We start from the raw sequence: 22742 nt of genomic DNA on the forward strand, positions 1-22742 counted from the left end.
AGTCAGCTTCATCCTTCCTTCCTCTGCTCCAGGACCCTCCAAATACCCTCCTCTCCCCACCACATCCACTCAGACACAGCCACACTTACAGAGCCACTTCCGAGAGCTGCTGCTTGGTGAGATTCAGGGGGTGATTAAAAGCCGTGATCCCGTACTGGCTGGGATTCTCTCCCTTCTGCAGGTTCGCCCGGAGAATGGCATTGTTGATGACATTCAGGAACGAGCTGATGGCGTGCCAGCCCTTGTTATTGAACCACACCTGAAATAAGACATACCCGGTACATAGTACTGTTCCCAAACCCTGCTCCCAGAGAGAGGTGCACACACACAACATGCACGTCAACTACAGAAATCCCAGTCACACCCCACGACAAAGCACGTCAGAGAACAAGAGAGGACAGCGGACAGCAGCCAGGGTGTGCCCGGCACTGACCGTGTGGCCAGGCACCATGCTGACCATCTTAACTCACTTAAGCCTCACCACAGCTTTGAGGTGACCATGCTTACTGTCTCTAGCTGATAGATTAGGAAACCGAGGCTTAGAAAGCTTAAGTAACTTGGTCAAGTTCATAATGGTTCGCCTGGTGTGACTGGCGGAAAAGCAAATTCTCTTCATCATTATACCGTGCAGCCTCCCCAGTAAAATTACCAGACCTGTCTTTTCTGTCATGAATCAACCTTCTCATGAGCTGGAAGTACTCCGGGGAACATCAGGATGATGGTGCACCAAGAAGATATTGGAACAAAGGGCTTTACCTTGACGTTATTTTTCGTGTCCAGTCCTGTCATGAACCTTCCCAAGCTGCTGAGGAATCGATCTGCAGAACTGTCCTGTGAACAAAAGAAACCTGCTTCGGTCAGATGGATCACAAGGGGAGGGCAAAAGGAAGCCTGCAGTCTGGACCACAGGACAGCCTTGTGAAGGGCAATACCACCACTGCCTCCTTCACTGAAATGACACTGGGAGCCACTGAATAAATGGCTCCTAGGAAACGAGTGACCAGACATCTGAAGCACTGATGCTGCCACGAGCCACAAGTCTTAAAGGAACAAGGGTTAATCCTGTAACTCGAAGTCCTAGGTTGCAGGTGTCTATTACTGGAAGTGAGGATTCTTCACTGTGTTCCCCTGACTTCATCCTAAGGCCCAAAACTACACTCAATGGGCAGAGGTGTCAAACTCATGGGGTCTGAGACTCAAGGGCAGAGACAGAGGCTCTAGGACGATCACTGCTGTCTGTGACCCTGGAATCCGTATCATCTGACTCCCTCAATTCAGACTTAGAAATGGGAACCTTGAGATACAGATAAATGAAGTGAGTGCTTATTAACTACCAGCTTAAGAAAATGATTCACTTCCTGTTTAACCAATGATTGTTTTAGAAAAGTAGGTTCCATGTCCAGTTTATTTACCCACTGGCTACACTTATAAACTCAGTTTATTCTGAGAGATGTTATATGTTTAAATTTCGGGTTTTTTTCTCTATTGAATTTTTCTTCTCTCTACATTTTTTTATTGAAGTATAGTCAGTTTACAATGTTGTGTCAATTTCTGGTGTATAACATAATGTTTCAGTCATACATGAACATACATATATTCGCTTTCATATTCTTTTTCACCATAAGTTACTACAAGATATTGAATATAGTTCCTCATGCGATACAGTATGAACTTGTTCATCTATTTTATATACATTAGTTACTATCTGCAAATCTCGAACTTTCAATTTATCCCTTCCCACACCCATCCCCCACTGATAACCGTAAGTTTGTTTTCTACATCTGTTTCTGTTTTGTAAATAAGTTAGTCTTTTTTTTTTTTTTTAAGATTCCACACATGAGTGATAGCTATGGTGTTTTTCTTTCTCTTTCTGGCTTACTTCACTCAGAATGACAATCTTCAGGTCCATCCATGTTGCTGCAGATGGCATTATTTTATTATTTTTTATGGCTGAGTAGTATTTCATTGTATAAATATAACACAACTTCTTTATCCAGCCATCTGTCGGTGGACATTTAGGTTGTTTCCATGTCTTGGCTATTGTAAATTGTGCTGCTCTGAACACTGGGATACATGTATCTTTTTGAATTAAGGTTCCCTCTGGATATATGCCCAGGAGTGGGATTGCTGGATCATATGGTAAGTCTATTTGCAGTCTTTTGAGGAATCTCCATACCATTTTCTGTAATGGCTGCACCAAACTACACTCTCACCAACAATGTAAGATGGTTCCCTTTTCTCAACACCCTCTCCAGCATTTATCATCTGAGGATTTTTGAATGATGGCCATTCTGACTGATGTGAGGTGATATCTCATTGCAGTTTTTATTTGCATTTCTCTGATAATTAGTGATACTGATGTGCCTACTGGCCATTTGTATGTCTCCTCTGGAGAACTGCTTGTTTAGGTCTTCTGCCCATTTTTGGATTGCATTGTTTGTTTTTGTCTTATTAAGTTGTATGAGCTGTTTATATATTCTGGAAATTAAAGCCCTTGACAGTCTCATCTTTTGTAAATATTTTCTCCCATTCCGTAGGTTGTCTTTTTGTTTTGCTTACGGTTTCCTTTGCTGTGCAAAAGCTTTTAAGAGTAATTTGGTCCCATTTGTTTATTTTTGCTTTTATTTCTATTGCCTGGGTAGACTGCCCTAGGAGAACATTGCTGAGATTTATGTCAGATAATGTTTTGCCTACGTTTTCTTCTAAGAGGTTTATAGTGCCTTGTCTTATGTTTAAGTCTTTTTGTGTCTGGTGTGAGGGAGTGTTCTAACTTCACTGATTTACCTGCAGCTGTCCAGTTTCCCCAACACCATTTTCTGAAGAGACTGTCTTTACTCCATTGTATGTTCTTGCCTCCATTGTCAAAGATTAATTGACCAAAAGTTTGTGGGTTTATTTCTGGGCTCTCTATTCTGTTCCATTGACCCATATGTCTGTTTTTGTACCAATACCATGCTGTTTTAATTACTGTAGCTCTGTAGTATTGTCTGAAGTCTGGGAGGGTTATTCCTCCAGCTTCATTCTTTTTCTGCAGTATTGCTTTGGCAATTCTGGGTCTTTTGTGATTCCATATAAATTTTAGGATTATTTGGTCTAGTTCTGTGAAAAATGACCTGGGTAATTTGACAGGGATCACAATAAATCTGTAGATTGCTTTGGCTAGTATGGCCATTTTAACAATATTAATTCTTCTAATCCAAGAACATGGCATATCTTTCCATTTCTTTAAGTTATCTCTAACTTCCTTAGTCAGTGTTTTGTACTTCTCCACATATAAATCTTCAATTTGGTTTTGATCTGCACTTTTCAATATTAAATACACACTGAGTAGCTCAGTCTTGGCTGAGCTAAATGCCAGTGATAGTTTTGTATTCAGAAGTCTTCAACAATAAGCTGCCAGGTGATCAGATTTACCTGCCAACTACTCTTATGTACTAGCAACTCATTTCAGATACGTTTTGGGATGGACACTGTACCTTGGCCACCTGCAAGTGTTTCTTCATTTGCTTGATGGCATCATTAACTTCTTGACTCGGAGGAAGTGGCTGAGAATTACTGGCACCTAGGGAGAACCCACCGTACCTAAAAGAACAGGTTGACATTAAAACACAGACAGTGTGGGGCACAACATCACTCAGCCACAGACACCATGTAAGTATGTAATGCTTCATTTAGACGCACTATCTACTTAAAGCAGGACCAAAGTTAGACTCTGAGTTTCACCTTGGTCTCCTCTAATGGATTCTGGCGATCTCTTAACTCTTATGGCTCCTGCCCAAATGGGAGAGACCTGGGTCTGATTATATGCAGAGCGAGCTATTTGACATATTGAGAAAAGAAGGCTGATTCATCTCTCAGATGCGACTCCCATCCTGGTGTCTCGGGCCTTGAACTTGGATCTCGAGGCAAGCAGATGGAGAGTCAGGATAAGCAGTGAGGGACACTGACCAGAGAGGCCAGGGCAGGCTACAGACAGGCTGAGGCTCTTTCTTAGCAGGAGGACCATGATAGGGTCCTGCATCTGCTCTGCTCTGAGTTCCTTACTAGGTCCTGGCTCTTGGGGAACAGGTAAAGAAGAAAGGTAGGGGGCAGTGCCAGAGCCAGGTTTTGAGGCAGCCACGTGAGGTATCTCATTTCTCATGAGAAATGACTGGCCTCAAAGATCCTTCCTCCTCCTTCTTTTCTTCCCCAGTTCCATCTGTTCCTTCAAAACTCAGAGAGATATGGGCAGGGGGTGGGCATGGGGGAGGAGAGAGCCTGACTGCAGGAGAGAAGAGAATGACTCCTGCTATCCTAATGGAATTCTACTTTTATTTTCTAATAGAAATACTGTTAAAAAAAAAAAACTAAGATGAATAAATGAGTTGAAATACAATGAAAACAGAAGGTTTTGATGCCTCTTATTTCATTCAAAACCTTCTTGGTTACTCCAAAGGCCTGAAAAACGGTCCTCGAGTTCCTAGGGCCTCTTAGGAATCTGACTGACTAAGTTTAGCTAGCATAGGTACTCCCCTCAGAACACTGTGTTTCCTGTTAAATCCCTAGAGACCTGCAAGGAACTTCTGAACCTCCTCCAGGAGATCACTGTGCCAAATATTTCAAAGGACTGAATTATCAGCTGGGCACTGAGCAGATACGCTAACGGCAAAACAAGCCCTAAACCAGCAACTTCTCGGGATCTAGGGAACCTGTACCAAAATCATCCTCCTGAGCTTCAGAAGTCAGGGAAAACTGAAAGAACGCAGAGAAGTCAACTTACCGAAACTCATTCACCCAGATCTTGTTCTTTAAGCTACAGAAGGCCAAAGACAAAGAAACCAGAGATCAGTCCAAAGAAACACTGGTCCTATTCCTGACAATACAAAAGGAGTAAATATCTACTTGAGGAGACAACCAAGGGACAGAAGTAACTCTATGATCCGGCTGGCGTTGTAGGGTTTTGCCAATGGAAGGAAGCCCTAATGCACATGTCTTTTCTTCTCCCCATCTTAAAACCTTATTTATATGAAAACCATGTTTTGTATTAAAAACAATTCAAAAACCAACAAACATGTGACCAAAACTAGAAACTTTATAATTGAAAGTAATAGTTCAATTACGGATGACATATGGAGAGGTTCTGCCTCTTTCTTAGAAACTCACAGTAACTGTCATTCAAGCATACCTTTGTTATTAAAAGTCACTGAGAACTCTTAACTTAGGGGATCAACTAACCAAGCTGATAGGAAGGAGACCAGAACAAATATTTTCCTGAGCACCAGCTAAGTACAGCAGTTCCCCCTTAATCGTGGGGGATGCATTCCAAGACCCTACATACCTTGTTTTTTCCTATATCTCTTGTCAATTTCTTTAAGGTCAGTAGGGCCGTTATTATGTAAAATAAGGGTGATTTGAACACAAGTATTGGAACACTGCAACAGCTGATCTGATAACTGAGACGGCTAGGGCTGGTGGCATTTATGGCCTGGATACACTGGACAAAGGGACGATTCCATCCTTGGTGGGATGGTGAGAGATTTCACCACCCTGCTCAGAACAACATGTGGTTGAAAACCTAGGAACTGTCTGTTTCTAGAATTTTCCATTTAGTATTTTTTGGACCATGGTTGGCTCTGGGTAACTGAAAATGCAGAAAGCTAAATCATAGGTAAGGGGGCACTAAGGGACTCAACACCGTGTGATGATGCCCTAGGAAGCTATATGGCTCCTCCATGGCTCCACAGCCACGGAAGGCTACTGAGTCAGCCCAGGGCTCTCTCTATCTGCCACATGTTATCATTCATTCCATCCATGAGGGGTACTTTACACATAATGTTTCATTTAATCCTCACAACAAACTAATAAGAGCAACACTGTTATCATTTTATACAACCTACGGCTTCCAAAAGACAGTATCAGGCTAAAATGTGATGTCCCCCACCCCACTATTCAATCTCTTTGTTTAGACCTTTAATTCCTCTGATCAGTAACGATAGAGCAAGGGCCAAGTTTAGTAAATAATGACCTTTTGGCTATGATCTGCACATACGTCTTCACCAGATAATCCGAAATGTTTCTTCCTGTCAGGTTCTGAAGGGTGTCCGCAGTGTTCTGTTTTCTCTGTTATCACAGAAAAACCAAGCACATGTATCTTTATGGACCAGAAATGCGACAGAAACCAAGTCAAGGACAACAATGACACATGTCCCTCCAACATGCACCACCGTGTGACCAGACCCCGCCCACAGGGCCCAGACACTGCCATCAGCCAGCCACCAAGGCATGGTCCCCTCTGTCTGCAGTATTGGCCATTCACTTATGCCAAGCCAAGGTGAATTCCAGGAAATTATTCTGAATGATTAACCACAGACTGCAAAGGATGATTCTTTATGGTCACAAAAGGTTTTTAGGGAACAGCATCATTGACTATGCCTTATGAATTCTTTTGTTCATGAGATGAAGAATGAAATACACTGATGAAGAGATAAGCTGGTATTTTCAGGGAAGGTAACCAGGACTTTTAAGTTTTCAACACCATTTAAAATTGCCGGCCCTTATCCTGCAACCTAGATGCTGAGAAGGCAGCAGAGAAACATTACAAGCAAGCCTCTTCCCTGAAATTCTGCTCAGAAAAAAATGGCTCAGAATTGTTTACTTCACTCAGCATCCCAGAGGACGTCAGAGCTATCAGACTCACAGAAGTTTTACGGGCCAGCCTCCCCAATTCAGAGGTGACGAAACAAGCCCAGGAACTCAGAGTGACCTGTCCAAGGGCACCAGCTCATCTGTGGCAGAGCCAGGGATGACTCTGGGCCTGTGACAGTCTGTCCTGGGACACCACCACTGTAGGAGAGGCCACAGCATGTCTTCCACAGCCCACTGATCCACAGTGTTGTGTTCTGCTTGTATCTTGGACAAGTAAGGAGCCTGGGCTGACTTCAAAATATGTCATCCACTCCTCTTCCCAAGCAGAAGCTCCCCCGCTCACCTGGCACCCCCGGCTGCTCAGTCACACCCTGAGAGTGACTCACCTGTGGAGGAGGCAGCCCCCCGGCCCCCAGGGGACACACGGGCAACATCTTCTTGATTTTGTCGCTGCTACACTGGCAGGCAGGTGAGGGGTTCTCCATGGTCCAGTTCCCATTTTGGAAGAGGTCTGTGATGGTCCGGGGAACTGGGGCGGTGGTCCACTCCTCCTCCCCCACCAAGCAGGGCATGTCTCTGCAGAGGGAGGACGTGGAGGGTAGGATCACCCAAGAGGGGCTGGCCTCTCCTGAGGCCTCAGAGCACAGGACGGATCAACACATTTGGTTATCTGATTCCACCTCCACCCCCTCAACACACACCGTAGTCTTATAAGCTGCGAACTTATTTCACAGTTAAGGACGATGGAACACAAAGGGCACCTAAATGCTCATATACGGAACTCAAGTCCATCCACTCCCCAGCCTTCACTTGCTCGCCCCTGTGTTCACTCAGTGAACACTCATCAGGCATCTACAATGTGCCAAACTCTGTCCTGCATGTGTGAGAGCCTGGAGTGGAGAGACAAAGCCTCTGCCTTCACACAGTTCATGTTCCCATGAAAGAGTGAGATGGCAAGCAATTAAATAATATCATCTTAGATGGCCACAAGTGAAGCAAAATAAAGGGAGAGTGACTGGTGAGAAAGGACCACTGGAAGAGGTCATGTACTTCCACCAAAACCTAACGATGAGAGAGAGCAAGCCAGGCAGGGACGGGGGGAAGAACTTCACAAGCAGAAGCAACAGAGCACAGGTGACAAGGTCCCATGTGTTCTATGTCCAAGGGGCAGCAGGAGGGCAGTGTGGCTGGGGAGGCGGGGGGTTACAAGGAAGGGGGACGGGAGACAAGGAGGAGGTGGAGGCAGGAGCCAGACAGATGCCATAGGCTTGACAAGGAGTCTCCATTTTATCCTCAACGTGCCAGAAACTGGTAGAGAATGGCAGGACTCCCCTTATGTTTTAAAACAAGGAGAGAATCAGGGGGTGGCTGGGGGTGAGAACTGTCAGTACATAAGAGCCAGGCTGCCTGCAGCATCCCCGGTGACTAAAGGCAAGGCCCCATGTCCAACGTGGGCTCTGGGTTACTTGAGCCCATTGATAAGTCACCTGCCTTCTCAGGGTCTATTTTCTCCACTAGCAAAACAAAAGGATAAAAAGACTTGTTTCAAGAAGTCATGTTTCAACAAGGCATTTCTAGCAGTTTCACAATCCTACAGTGTAAAGCGGAGCCACGGTCCTCACATTATTCTTGTATCGAGTGGACAGTTTCATGGCTTGCTCTCTAGCTGTCTCTTTAACGCTTGTGGACTAAATGAAAAGTCCCACAACGATGGTGCTGTCCTGAAGCTCACACTCTAAAACCTTCACCAGATGACTGGCTAAGACCAGGTTAAATGCCCGAACTTCCCTTAGTTCTGCTACTTTCTGAAAAACCTACAAGTCTCCAGAGTGGGGCCCTTGCATCAGACGCCCCCGGAACCCTTCAGGAGAGCTCCGCCTCCAGGCTGGGAGCCTCAGATGCCAAGGCCTCACCTCTTCTGTCTCTGTAGGCTGGCCCTCGCTGCAGACCTGGCCCCTCCAGCTCCCTGCAAGACTGGCATCCATCTAGAGTCCGTGCTGTTCCGCAGGCAGGTGATGAATCCACCCACCTCTGTACCATCTCCTCTCATTCTTCTATCTCGCCTACAAAACTTTCAAGCAGCATCTCATCGAAAGTCTTGTGACATCTCTGTCCTTCTCCACATGGGTCATCTTGCCCTTTAGGAACTGATATTGACTGCCAGGATTTACTACTTACTAAATATTAAGTACTCATGAATGTTCAGTAAGTATCCAGGCAAGAAGAGCTAGCAAGCACATAACAGCTGTCTGTTTAGAAATCTGCTCTAAAACCTTGCACACTCAGTAACACGCTCACTGGTCTGTCATCTGCACTGTCTTCCCTTTCAAACCTGGGATTCCAGTCAGGCCTTCTCCAGTTTTTCCTACACCTTCCCACACTCAGTCTGCGGTTAACAACCTCAAATGCAAATTCTACCTGAGCCTGGAGACTTGAACCCCCTCCACTGCAGCTGGGCTCTCTCAGAAGCTCCTCACCTCCTCCCGCTGTCCTCACTCATAGAGATCTTCGGGCATAGCTCCCCGCCACACAAACTTAGAGGCATGTGGCTATTTCGCTAAATTTATGTAGACATTGCTTACTATTTTAAAAAGGATTGTGAAGGAGAATGTGATAGATAAAAATTATGTAACTCTAAAAGAAGAAAATATCCCTTTTTATAAAAACAATGTCATCTTCTCAGATTGTTAGAGTGAAACAGCTGGTAAGTAAGACTGCAAATTACACATAATGGGGGCCTGTCTCCACACTTGGGTATAGGAGTTGGAGGAAAGGATCAGTATAAAGTGCTCCTTAAATTAAATATTAATTTCTGAAGCAGCAAACAAACAACTACAGTGATTTGCCTCTCAGGACATTAGAAGACTCTCCTCATCTGTTACGTCTGTGCCTAGGTGGTCTGATTAGATCAGTGTTGCTTTTTGTTTTTTTAAAAAAAAAAGTGATTCAAAGGGCCCATGATGGCAGCCACAATGTGGCATACAGCTGACAAACACAGGGCAGACATTGAACCAGGGGATGAGCACGAGGAGCCAGCCACGGAGGGGCTCCCAGCTCAGTGGCACTCACGGGATAGGGTTTCCTTCCATACATCGGGTCCCGAAGCCAGGCTTTCTGGTGAGAGCGTTCAAGAGTTCCTGGGTGTTCACATCCTCAGGTGCATCATTACTGTGGGAACATGAGAGGCAGCCAGCTCAGCGATTCCACGAATCAGAAGGAGGAAGAGTGTTGTTTTTTTTTAATTAGACACTTAATATTAAGTGCTTCCTGTGTGCCAAGCTCTTAGAACAGAAATGAATAAAATCCAGAACCCAACCACAAGGAACTCAGCCTCTGGCCGTCGATTTGGCATCAAGGTAACAGACAGCACGTCAAAGAGGAGCTTGTGTAAGTAAGTTACACATATGGAGGTGTGGGTGCACGTGTGTGTGTGCACAGATATACACACACACCCACATACCTATACACATCTACATATATGTTTTAATGTGAAGTACATGAGTTCATTTAAGATTGGTTATTTCAAAAGTACTTTCACAATTATCCATCAAGCATAGACAACCAGGATTTTCTAGGAAAGGACACACAGATTTTATTGGCTGAATGTTTACACGGACAACTGGAAAACACAAACCATGATGGGCACAGGTTACAAACACAAAACAAGACCCTGTTCCACAGCCCTGGGCAACAGAAGGTCAGCAGCTGGGAGAGGAAAGAAGAAAGGAAACCTGCACTAAATAGGAAGGAAACGTGGGGTTAGAGAAGAAGACTGATTCACATGTTTATATTGCTTTTCTTTCTTCCTTTTTTTTTTTTTATTAGAGCTCCCCTTTGACATCACTGGCACACTTCCCCCATCAAACGGTCTGCAAATACTACAGGACTGAAGAAAATTCCAGCATAGCAAGGTGGAGTAATTCCTTTGTCCTTTGTTTGAAGTGCTGGATTGTTACAGAGTAGCTGGTATTTTTGTCTAGAGAACAAACAGTTCTACAACTTAAAAAGTGAATAATGAATATGCAAACTGCACCATGCAGAAAACAAGAACCTGGAGGTGCAATGCTCTGACAGTGTATGGAATCCCCGTGTTCAACTAGCAAATAAAAACACAGCCATGAAAATCCAAATACATTATAGCTTGATCAGAGACTTTTTTGCAAGGGGAGATTATTTACATAAAGCACGTATGACTGACTGTTCCTGACAACAGCGTGTAAAGAGGAAAGGAGTTCAAATGCAGAAGAGGACTGGCCTATTATTTTAGGTTTGGTTTGCTGCGATTCCTGCATCTAATATGAGTTTATGTGAGGGCTTTAGCCACAGCTGATAAAATTCATGCCCTTATGTAATTCTTGAGTCTCCCTCCGCCTGGCCCTCAGCACAGTCAACACCGGATCTGTCTGAGCTCTCCTCTCTCCTTGGGCGTGAAAGGCAAACACATACCTGACAAATGTGTACTGTTCGTTGTACATCCAGGGCTGAAGTTCCAGGCTGGGGTACTTGCCAAAGGGCGGCACAATCAAGCTGAACACCAGGGCGATGCAGACAAACACAGCTGGCAGGACAATCTATTACCAGGAGGTAAGGGGAAAGAGAAATCGCAGGAGAAGGGCAAGGGTCAGAAGGAAGGCCGTGGGCCATGCCAGCCTCCCAGACCAGCCAGCACTCGGATGCCTACAGGGCCCAGCTCCACCAAGGCATTCTTGGCAGGCTGGGAAGAAATGGAGACTGAAATCTCAGCCTCTTCCCTCCAGGGCATTTCTGGAAGCTCGCAACAAAAGGCCAGAGGCTGTGGCCACCTGGCAGGGGCAGCAAGCTGAGAACTTTAAAGAGTAAACAGTGGTCACACATCAGAGTACCTCAGAACACTGGGTGCCTCTTCTCCCTGAAAACCTGAGAAAGGCCACACTGGGCCATGAGCGCAGGGCAGCTCAGAGGAGAGCTGGGAGCACCAGGCAGGACCAGGGGCCGGAAGGCCTGCCGCTCGGCTCTGTCTCTACCACAACTGTATCCACGGCCTCAGTTTTGTCATTTGTAGTCTGCAGACAGACTAGATGACCCATTCAGATCCCATACTCTGATAAAACCACTCTCTAGCACTCTCGCCACTGGATGGGAACAGCAGCCTGTTTCTCCTCCAGATGGCCTCAAAGCATAATGATCTAAAACTTTATTGAGCCACCTTAAACTTGACTTTTGTACCTTCTCCGAAAACAATGACTTGTACACACTATAAGTAAACTCCAAGCTCCTTCCATTTATCCCTGAGAAATTTATCCTTAAAGAACTAACTCAAATAATGCCTCTGGTTCTAATGTTTTCGAGTTTCAATGCAGAAAATTAATTACTGAGTGATCAATTCCATGGGGAAATATTATATGAGCATTATCTCAGTTAATGATTGTTACAACCCTCAGGAGTAGTATCATTATCACCAATTAAGAAACTAGGTAACTGAGGCTCAGAGAGGCTAAGTAATTTGCTCAAGGTCACACAGCTAGTAAGTGTCAGAACCAGAATTCAAATCTAAGTCTGTATGCTCCAAACACATATTCTTTGCATTACCCATCCAGTCTGCAGGGAAGAATCTCTGTAACCTCTTTCTTTATGTGTCTCGATTTTATAGACTGGGATAATTTCATCCCTCCTAACTAAGCAAGTTAGCATGCAAACACTGACATGCAAGGCAAGAGTGTAATGAGTTTTCTCTGGTTATCTTTTTTTTTTTCCTGACCCCTGGTTATCTTTCTATCAGTTTGCAGTTAAACATCAACTTGGAGAAAAATCCAGTTTCCGGTAAGTTCAGAAGTCCAGTGCATCTGGGCATATCATCTCTGAAGTTATGAAAGTTTAATGTGCCTAGTGAGTTTTCCTAAACTTTCCCTTGTTTCTGCTCTGCTCTATGGTAAAACTAACACAGTAATTCCTAATACGGGACCCATTGTAACCACTTACTCATTTTAATCTTTGTAACAGTTCTGCCATAGGTACTATTATTATCCCCATTTTACAGATAAGGAGATTGGGGCACAGAGAAGTAATTTGTCAACAGATCTATGAGTACAACAAGAAGAACTGGGACTGAAATACAGATACTCTGGCTCCAGTGTCTTATCTCATAACCACGATGCTATCCCGCCTTTCCTGGGCAAGGAGCCTACAGCCCACCAAAGAAGCCAGAGTCCTTGGCCTGAACAGCACTTCTCACCTGAGCAAAGAATCCCTTCCGACTCCGTCTGGCAATCAGCAACCTTTTCCACAAAAGGGCCACAAACTGTTGCTGTGTGAGTTTCCAGCCCTTCACCTGGTAGGAGCCTTTGCCATCCATCCCACTGAGCAGGTCTGTTTCTCTGGATTCTGCAGAAAGCCAACAATGAAGGTCATCGACTGTAGCAGGCATTTCTGATGTCCCATGCTCCTCCCTCCAGCATCGTCAGCAACCACCTTAGAGACTTCGAAGGCATAAGTAAAGGAGTAAAGGGCCTTCGTGATAAATCCACATCTGAGGAAAAATGCTGACTCCAAATGCACAAAAGCAGCCGTCTCTGCCTTTGGGTTCTTATCTGACGAACGCAGAAAATGAAGGAGCCTTGAGACAACTGAAGAGATGTGTTCACGCATCATGGTGTTACACCAAGCCATTCAGATGAATCAAGTCATCCTCAATGTCTTATGAGTATTCTAATAATTCTATGAAAGAATATTCTATGAAACAGGCCATGTACGTAGGCTGACATACTTGAGAACACAATCTGTCTCCTATCTATTACATTTTTGGTAAAAGGTGGACACGTTCCTGTGATCTAAGTACAGACAACGTATAAAGTCAGGGAGAACACAAAAGCCACGCACTCACACACACAGGAACTGCGAAAGCCAGAAAGGTTTCTGTTCCTAAAAATTGTCCAGAAATCCTCATCTTAAACAAGTGATTTGTAACTGCACAGGCTTGACGCCTTACCAACATTTGCTTGCTTTCTGTCCTCTCCTTCTCCATCCCGAACACAGAGGGACACGCTCATCCAAAATAGCTAAAAGCAAATTCACATCTCTCTTTCAAAATCATTCATCCATTCAAAGAACATTTATTCAACAATTAAACACCTAATGAATGCAAGAAAACTGCAACTGTACAGGAAAGATAATAAATGGATTCAGAGGACTGAGGGGCCATCTTCTGATGTGGATCTTGACAGACAGATCATAGCACAGCGGACAGAGTGAAAGTAGGTTCTTTCAAGTTTGGCCGTACACATGGGAAAGTGGCTTTTCTCTCTCTCTCTTCACTTTGGACCCCGTGGGCATCTACTATCCTGGTTCAAGGGCATCAAACGCTAACACCAGAGAAGAATGGATGAGAGAAATTCACTTTCAAGCAACGGAATGCAGATCTTGCCCAAACAGACCTGGGTCTATGTCGGAATCATTTGGATCAACAGCATCGTCTTCAGTGAATGGGCGAAGACAGCTCTGCTTGTCCCCGAAGACCCTTCTGTTTCGTCTTGCTGGTAAGGTGCCATCTGAAGGCAAAAGGGAAGGATCCCACGTTTTATTTTATTTGTTAAAAAGAAAAAAACCTACCCCTCCCCATCTGTAATGAATCTATATACCAAAAATAAGAATGCTATAAAACAACTCAAAGGGAAAGGCTCGCCCTGGGGAGTTAAGACAGCAGCCCACCAGGGAGGGTTACCTGAGGTCTCAGCGTCCACCCCACTCTCTTCAGCCACCTTGAGAAATATCTGAAAAGTAGGAGTGAGAATATTGTTAAGCACCACATTGTGAGCGAGCAACTGCCATGATTCTTACATGACTGAATGGTACGCTAGCCTCTCAGGACAAAACGTTGAAGCCTCGTTTATTAATAACACTTTGTCAGAGTCACTTGGGAGAGAAGCCGCTTGTACCAGAGAACATTCCCCCAGTGCTGAGAGCTGTCAATCCAGACAATCATTTTCAAATTAAAGCTATGGCATTAGGGCACTGCAGAAGGAGAAATCTGCTCCAAACCTACAGGGAAAAAGCCAACTGGCTTCTTCCAAGTCTACGGCCCCAAATCTTTGAAGAGGCTAGCACTGTGATAAGTTATGCAAGGAAGAATGATCTGGAGAGGAGGGGCTCCCCATCACCAAAAATGTTATGGCAGGAATTCAAACATCAGAAGAGAATCTGAACTAGACTAACGATTTCCAAACTCTGATCTACAGGAAGCATGCAATAAAAGCACAGACATGAAGGCCTCACCTCCAGGAATTCTACTTCAAAGACCCTGGAACTGAGCCTTGGAATTTTTATTGTCAGTAATGCCCTCAGATGGTTCTGTTGCACAGACTTGGGGACTACTGGGCCAGACAACTTTCATATCCCCTCCAGCCCTCGAGGTCTCTCTAAAGAGAGGCATTGCTACACAGTAACAGAGAATGGGCTTTGAAGCCCAAAACCCGGTTCTGAATCCTAGCACATCATCCCTGAGTGTCTGCTTTCTCACCCTGTTATGAGGATTAAATGAAGTTACGATGATTTAAAAAACAAAAACACACCAAGCTTAGCACATGGCACAAGTAGATTTCCCATAAATGTCGGCCACTTCCTATGCATGGTCCTGACACAGTCACACCAGGAAGCAATACTCACAGTTCTTTCCTACCATCTCCCACTATAACCTTAAAGGGTTAACTGGGACCAACACTACCCAGATACCAACAACCCAAGGGCTCAGTGCACAGTTCCATGTAGTCCTATTCCCAGTGGATATGCAGGCTGTCTCTGTGGCCTTGGGACTGTTGGCCCTGCTGTGTTCCGACAGTCAGCCACTGGACGTACTTCTTCCAGGGTCGTCTCTGAGATGCCGTAACTGGAGATGCCCAGGTCTGAGAGCCGGTCGTCAATCTCATGGAAGAGCTCCACAAAGGCTCCCTCCTTGGCAGCTTCGTAGGGCAGCACGTAGGTCAGCTCGTGCCCGATGTCTTCCACCAGCCGGGCCTCAGCCACGTGCTTCCTGATGAGGTTGGAGATGGCAGAGACATCTGGAGGGACCAAGGCACAGGTATGGTTCAGCCAGCTCAGAGGCCCCATGTTAAGGGCCAGCCACTCCCCACTTTCTCCCTCTGCCTGCTCAGAAGCCCACAGTCGTACACGACACCTGTCTCAGATACTTCAGTCATTCCATGTGCTCATCTCTAGCCTGGGAGCTCCTGACTGAGTCTGTCTCACCAAAGCCAGGCACCAGGTAGGTTCTCACTGCATGGTGGGGTGGGGGGTGGGAGGGTGGCTAGCTGGCTGGACGACTTTGAGGTTGAAAGCCTGGAGTCTATTGCCTAAACTCTAGGATTCTTCAGTGGAACCTTAAAAAGCTTCTTCACCCTTCCCTAGCCTTTTAAAGGAGGTTCCTTCTATTTACCTCAGTAGAGGGTTAATCAAACAGTTCATGGAAGGAGAAGTCTTCCCGGGAAGACCCAGTTGACAGGACAGGGCAGACACGCCAGGGTAAAGGCTTCTGTCCCACATGTGTTACTGGTGACACTGGCCCCCTATACACATGTCCTGAGGAAGACCCAGCAGGCTGTTCCTCTCCTGGGCTCTCACCCTCCCTAGAAACTGAACCCTAACCCCTCCCCCATTGGGTTAGCCCTCAGCTCCTCATCCCTGGTCCCCAGGTTCCAGTCAGACCCACACCCCTAAGGGATCCCTGCCCCTAATCATCTCAGCTCTCTGGGACACGGCCCTGCCAGCTCGCAGACCAAGCCCCAGGCTCCCCAGCAAGCGTCAGGCCAACCACCACCAAGCTGCGCCCTCTCCCACAGCCGCCCGGCCCCAACCCAGCAGCAAACCTTGAGTCAGCGCCACCAGCCTCTGCACCTCTCCTCCTCTGCCTCCACTCTGCCCAGCTGGGGGAAGCTCAGGCACCACCTGAATAAGAAACCCCAGAGTCCTTACCGATGGTAAGCGTGTCACTTTCATGGTCGCTGCCCAGGCCAGCATCAGAACTGCTCTGAGAAACACTGTCCTCCTGATGGCAAAGAAGGAGGTGAGAATGGGTCAGGGACAGAGCAAGGTACAGCCACCACCACCTTCGCTGGGGCGGAGGGAGGTTTCACGAGGTGCTGTTGTGAGAACTGGAGCAAAAAGCTTCTTTTGGGAAGCACACAACCAGGCAGCCTTGGCTTCTGAGGGCACCATCCAATCTGACACGCGTGTGCTATGTGCACGGAAGCTAAGGTCTCTAAGGAACCGTGGCCTGCCTGTGAGTGCTGTAACCAGGCACTCGCCGACTGTCTCAGGCGTGAGGTTCACCTGCCTGGGTGTCTAGGTCAGTGCTTCTCAAGCTTTAATTTGTGTTTCATCACCAGGGAGCCCTGATGAAATGCAGATTCTGATTGAGTTGAAGTCTGAGTTGGGCCCAAGTTTCTGCATTTTTAATGAGCTCCCAAGTGATGCCGATGCTGCTGGTTTCAGACTCTGAGTCACCAGGTGCTAGGGGGCAGGGGTCAAGTTTAGGACGTAAACATTTCAGGTGCCAGTGCTTCAACACACAAATACATCTCAGGCATGTACCACAGTACAGAGGAAAATACACCTGGTTGTTGGGATCTGCTAGCTGACCCTGAATTAACTAAATCCCTACCAGCCCCACATCCTACATCTGGGACAATAATTACAATACCTTCTTCCCAGGATTGCTCTGTACTTCGAGCTGACAGACGTAAGAAAAAAAAAAAAAGGTTTCCAAGCGGTAGCAATGCTACCAAGAATTAATTATTATCATGATTTTCTTTTACGCCCAGAGACTGGGGTGAGTGTCTGGCATGAATCAGTACTCAATAAATACTTGCTGTTTTATAGTTAAGGTCAATGAGATTTAAAGGTAATGAGCAGGCACAGCAGGGCATTTCTGCAGCCAAGGCTCTTAACTCCCAGCAAGTCCCTCTCCAACCAAGTGAAGTCCTCCAAGGCCCTCCTCCATCACTTACTGTCACCGTGGGAACAGTCATCTCCTGAGCTTTCCACGTATGAGGTACAGTGTGACTCAAAGAGGACACAGAGTAGAGAGAGGGTGGCCTCAAGATGGCAGAGGTGGACAACCCACTCAGAGCCCATGTGTCCGGACTCCCGGGGTTGCAACTCACCTTCTTCAGACACGACACCGTGCTACTGCTATTCCTGCACGAACTGAGGGAGGACTCCACATCCTTCTTGACCAGGGTCAGGTAGTAGCCTGTCCCCAGCTGGTTCTTCAGGAACAGGGAGGAGCCCACGCAGCACAGCTTCCCATGGGAAATGATGGCGATCCTGTCCCCCAGGATGTCTGCCTCGTCCATGTGGTGCGTGGAGAGGATGATGGTGCGGCCTGCCGGGCACAAACACAAGGACGGGGACAGCTGAGGCCTGTTGTTCTCACTGACGACAGTGGCCGCAAGCACAGAAATACGAGCAGGAATCAGCATGGGAGAAAGATCCTAAAGTGGTGTACTCATGACCCACGGGCCAGCAATGCTGAGCACAGCTGCTGCATCCTCGCAGAGCAAAGAGCAGAAATGGTTATCTGGGCACTCAGTGCAGGCAGGCCCAGCAGTGTGCTCAGTGGTCTACACACTGTCTCAGTTTTAATCCTCTGTGAGACAGGCGCTCTTATTACAGACAAAGAGACCAAGACAGGGTAAATGACTTTTCCTGGGCCTCAGGGCCAGCTTGAGCTGACTCCAAAGCCCGGGCCCCGCATCCTGTACTACCTCATGTAACTTCTGCCTCTCTAAGCAGCCCGTGGCACTCCTACACCTCTCCCATCCAGCCCTGTATTCATCCACTCTGTCCACACAAAGATTTAGCGTACCACGTGAGGACAGAGATGCACGACAACACAGCCCCCGCTCTCGGCAATCTCCGTCTATAGCGGAACATAATTAGACTGCACGTGGGACAGTTCGATGCTGGAGGTGGCACTGGGCCCACAGGGGATGCCCTGTATCCTTGTTTCTCTTCTTGCAGGCCCCTAGGTAATGAAGTGTAAACTTACAGTGTCTTATAAACCAGGCCTCCCACTTGCCCACCAGGGCTGAGCTCAGACCCCAGTTTCACATTTTCCTTGAGAAGCAATGCTGTTGCTCTTGCAAGAACAGCCAGGAGATACCACCAGACTCCAAGCCTCTTCCTCCCACCGTTCCTCTCTCCCTCCCCCTCCCAGCACAGGAGGCAGAGTCAATGAACATCAGTTACCTTGTCGATATTTCAGCAGCAGCTCCCATATTCCCCTGCGGGAGTAAGGATCCACGCCAGCTGTGGGCTCATCCAGAATGACAACCTTGGATCCCCCAACAAAGGCCAAGGCCACAGACAACTTTCTCTGCATTCCACCTAGGAGAGAGAGGAGACAGGTTCCAGGACCCGCCCCAGTGAGTGGCCACAGAAGTGGCAAAAGATGAATGGAGGTGCCCACCTGGGGACAAGCCAGGGTCACCTTTCTAACCGACCTTCCAACCCCCTGAGCAGGGGGCCCTGGGGCACTGCATGCACCCATGCGTGTCCGTTAGGCTGCAGGAGGAGGGGATAGGGAAGAGGAAGGCCTCACCTGACAGCTGACTGGTTTTGCTTTTCAGCTTGCTGGGTGGCAAACCCACATCCAGGGCCATCTGCTCCATCTCTGCTTTCACGTGCTTCTCTGAGAGCCCTTTCAGGCGGGCGTAGAACCAGATGTGCTCCTCCACGGTCAGCCTGGGGACAGAGGGCAGGTCAGCGCTGGGCCCACAGGACACACCAGAACACAGTGCTTCCTGATCCAGAATAGAGCAAGCACCCCCAACACCTTTTTCTTTTCTTTTTTTTTAAACTTTATCAACTTCTGAAAAAATCATCTCCAAGGATTCCAGGTAGAACAGCAGTGAGCAGCCGCAGGAGCTGCTCACGAGGCAAAGCTGCAATGCGACAGGCCTGGCCCACGAGCATCCGGCAGCCACAGGTCCTCCAAGGGCCCTCCCCACGGCCCCCAACCAAGGAGCTGGCTCAGCATTTACCTGGAGCAGCCCTCCAGAACTTCAAAGGACCTCGGCCCTGAGGTGGGAGCCCCTGTGGGGGACAGGAGCCCGAGCTGCTCATGGCAGGTAAGAGGAAACCAGGGCCTGGAAGGGGGATGCCCTTGCTCAAGGTCATGGAGCTCAGGTCTCTCTGCTCGCTGACAGACAAGCAGAACAGAAGCAAAAGTTCTGAGCAGGGAACGTGGGGCCCTCATACCAAGGCCCTGAGGCACCGCCAGGCCTGGGCGTGAGAGCTGTAGTGGCCTCAGTGGGGTGTGGTGGGGGACAGGACGTCCTTACTCCAGGATGACGGGAGCGGAGAGCATTGTTTCCCAAGCCCCACCCACCCAGCTGGCCTGATGTGGCATGCCCCACCCAACAATTCTCTCACTTTTCCCAAAGTGAAGGACAACCAGGTCTTAACACGTGAAGGGAGGCAAAGCCTGCCACCCTCAAAGAAGGCAAAATGCTTACGTCCCACTCTGCCCATGACTCACAACACACATGTCCAGACAGGGTCTGCTGGTACTCACATGTCGAACAGCACGTTATGCTGGGGACAGACGCCCAGGTTCTGCCGGATGGTGCTCATCTCAGAGCGAATGTCTTTCCCCAGGATGTAGGCAGTGCCCGAGGTGGGAGGGAACAACCCAGTTAGGATTGACCTGAGGACAGAAATGTTAGAGTACGGAAGTCAGCATCAACGCCCCCTCCCCCACCCCGAGATGCTCCGGTCCAGCCGCCAGAGCCGGCCGACAGCAGGGGTGGCAACCCTCCCGCCCCCTCTCCTTCCTTCCCCAGCAGACCCCCACACAGCAAAGGAGCCTTTGCTTTAGTGAATAGCTAGGACTGGGCCTAGGTGTTGGAAATAATTTCAGCACGAGCATTTTTCTGAATGAGGATTCTAATTTGCAATGGAAAGTACACTTTAAAACATACATTTTGTATGTCTAAAATGTTTGTGTAAAGTGGACAAACCAGAACAAATTATTTGAAGATAAAAATAACTTCTGCGCTAGGTGATAGAATTTCGTACACCTCTTTAAGATTTTTCTACAATGTCATAATATATTGATTTTGCATTTTAAGAATATACAACAGAAAAACAGGAAAAGAAAGTCAAATCCCCTAAAAAAAACCAGTGGTTAATGGACTTCACTGAAAGTCACTGAGGCTAACTCTGGTGCTTTGATGGCCTGAGCTCCCTTCTGAAATGAACCCTTATAAATGTCCCTGTAGGTCCCACAGAGGGCAATCACACTGCCAGCTGCCCAGCTGTTTCTCACATTTGCTTGGAGATAGAGTTTCCGGAAACTAGTACCTCCCTCCAATGTATCTAATCTTTCTTCCCACATTTCTTGCCTCACAGTGGTTTTGACCAAACCAGCTACAAAGAATACACTTTTCCAGAGTGGTCACAGCCTCAGTTTCCAAAATCTCTGCAGAAATCTGAGAACTGACGGGGAAAGGTCATTCAAAGGCCCCCAGCCATTTTAATCTGAGGATGTCGTATCTAACAAGACCTAGCATTTGGAAAGTACTTCTGTGAGTACTTGACACTCATCAGCTCCTCACGTGCTCTGCCCTTGCCCAGGGAACCAACGCAACATCCTTAGGTATGAATTTCTAACTGTACTACAGAACCTTCCTGGGGCCAATTCTGAGAGAGCTACCCCCTCTTCTTACATGGTGGTGGTCTTCCCTGCTCCATTGTGGCCCAGGAATGAGGTAATCTGGCCCTCATAGAAATTCAGGGCCAGGCCGTCAACAGCCACCTTCATGCCGTCTCGGTAAACCTTCATCAGGTTCTGAATGGACACGCCCAGCTTCAGATGGGTGGGTTCCTCCTCCATGCAGACTGAGAAGACAGGAGATGGAAATAAGCCCACAGGAGACACCAATGAGAGGAGTGTAAAGACGCCACGAGCTGTGCTTGTACTTCACAACTGTCCTCTCTCTGTGGCTCCTTCTGGTTTGTCAGGCAGGCAGGCAACAAACATTTATTTAGGACCTCTTTAGGCACTAGGGTTGGTGATGAAAATACACTGATAAAGCAGCACTCCCAATCTACTGGCAGAAAAAGACTTAACAAGGAATCAAAATACAGGATCCTAAAAGCTCTTTAGAAAACACATCTAAAAATACCAGGGAACTGTGGTACAGCCAAGGAATACTGCTCAGCAATGAAAAGGAAGGAACTGTTAGTACACATCACAGCTTGGATGGATCAAGGGAATTATGCTGAGTGGGAAAAAAAAAAGCCAATCTCAAAGATCGTATGGTTCCATTTATATAACATCCGGGAAATAATAATATACTAAAAATTTGGAAGTAATACTATAGTAGAAATAGAGAATAGAGCAGTGGTTGAGAGGTGTCAAGGGCTGGGGAGGAAGGGAGGTGGCTGTGGCTATTGAGAGGTAGCATGAGGGAGTTCGTGGTTAGGGGACAGTTCTGCATCTTGATCAGGCCAGTGATTACATGAATCTACACGTTAAAATTGTGCGTTAAAGTTGCACAGAACTAATAAACATACACAGACACAAATGCAAAACTGGTAAAACAGGAAAACAGTCTGTGAATTGTACCAAAGTCAATTTCATGTATTATAGTTATGCAAGATTCACCACAGGGGAAAACTGGGTGAAAGGTACAAGGGAACCCCCAAACCCCATACAAGTTTTTGCAACTTTCTATGAGTCTATAATTATTTTAAAATAAGGGTTTTTTTTATTTCCTTTAATGCCATGGAATCTCAGAGAAGGGAGGGATTCACTATGTGAAAATCTAGGAGGGCTACCCAGCGGAAGTCAGCAGAACTGACTCACAGAACTGAATCACACAAAAGGGCACTGAACTGGATCTTGAAGACTGAGTAGGAATTTAGAAGGCAGGCAAGTTGGAGAAAAGGTTCTCCTGTGAGAGGAAACAGTGCATACGCGGCTCGGGGTGTGGAATAACATGCCATGATCCAGCAGCGGTGAGCAGCTCCAGGTGACTGACAGAGAAGAGAGGTGCAGAGAGGAGGCTGGGGAAGAAGAGGAGGAACGGCAGGAGGAGCCGCTAGAACAGCGGGCAAGGGCCAGGTGTAAGGACTCTGGTGAGCCA

General features: G+C 47.0%; 1 protein-coding gene across 1 annotated transcript in view; it reads right to left on the bottom strand.

The window, feature by feature from the left end:
* Positions 1–22742, bottom strand: part of ABCA1 (ATP binding cassette subfamily A member 1) — a 126646-nt gene that overhangs the window by 17817 nt on the left and 86087 nt on the right. Inside the window, exons 19-36 of the mRNA XM_015247208.3 lie at positions 21321–21492; positions 20168–20299; positions 19193–19335; positions 18841–18978; positions 17754–17974; positions 16564–16636; positions 15451–15653; positions 14321–14369; positions 14034–14147; positions 12836–12984; positions 11071–11195; positions 9694–9792; positions 7011–7200; positions 6005–6099; positions 4760–4792; positions 3477–3582; positions 757–831; positions 90–259 (exon numbers count right to left, since the gene is read on the bottom strand). Of these exons, the coding sequence (XP_015102694.1) occupies positions 90–259; positions 757–831; positions 3477–3582; positions 4760–4792; positions 6005–6099; positions 7011–7200; positions 9694–9792; positions 11071–11195; positions 12836–12984; positions 14034–14147; positions 14321–14369; positions 15451–15653; positions 16564–16636; positions 17754–17974; positions 18841–18978; positions 19193–19335; positions 20168–20299; positions 21321–21492 (2287 nt within the window). The remainder of the gene's footprint in view (positions 1–89; positions 260–756; positions 832–3476; positions 3583–4759; positions 4793–6004; positions 6100–7010; positions 7201–9693; positions 9793–11070; positions 11196–12835; positions 12985–14033; positions 14148–14320; positions 14370–15450; positions 15654–16563; positions 16637–17753; positions 17975–18840; positions 18979–19192; positions 19336–20167; positions 20300–21320; positions 21493–22742) is intronic.

Source organism: Vicugna pacos, chromosome 4, assembly GCF_048564905.1.
Source record: "Vicugna pacos chromosome 4, VicPac4, whole genome shotgun sequence".
Lineage (NCBI taxonomy): Eukaryota > Metazoa > Chordata > Mammalia > Artiodactyla > Camelidae > Vicugna > Vicugna pacos.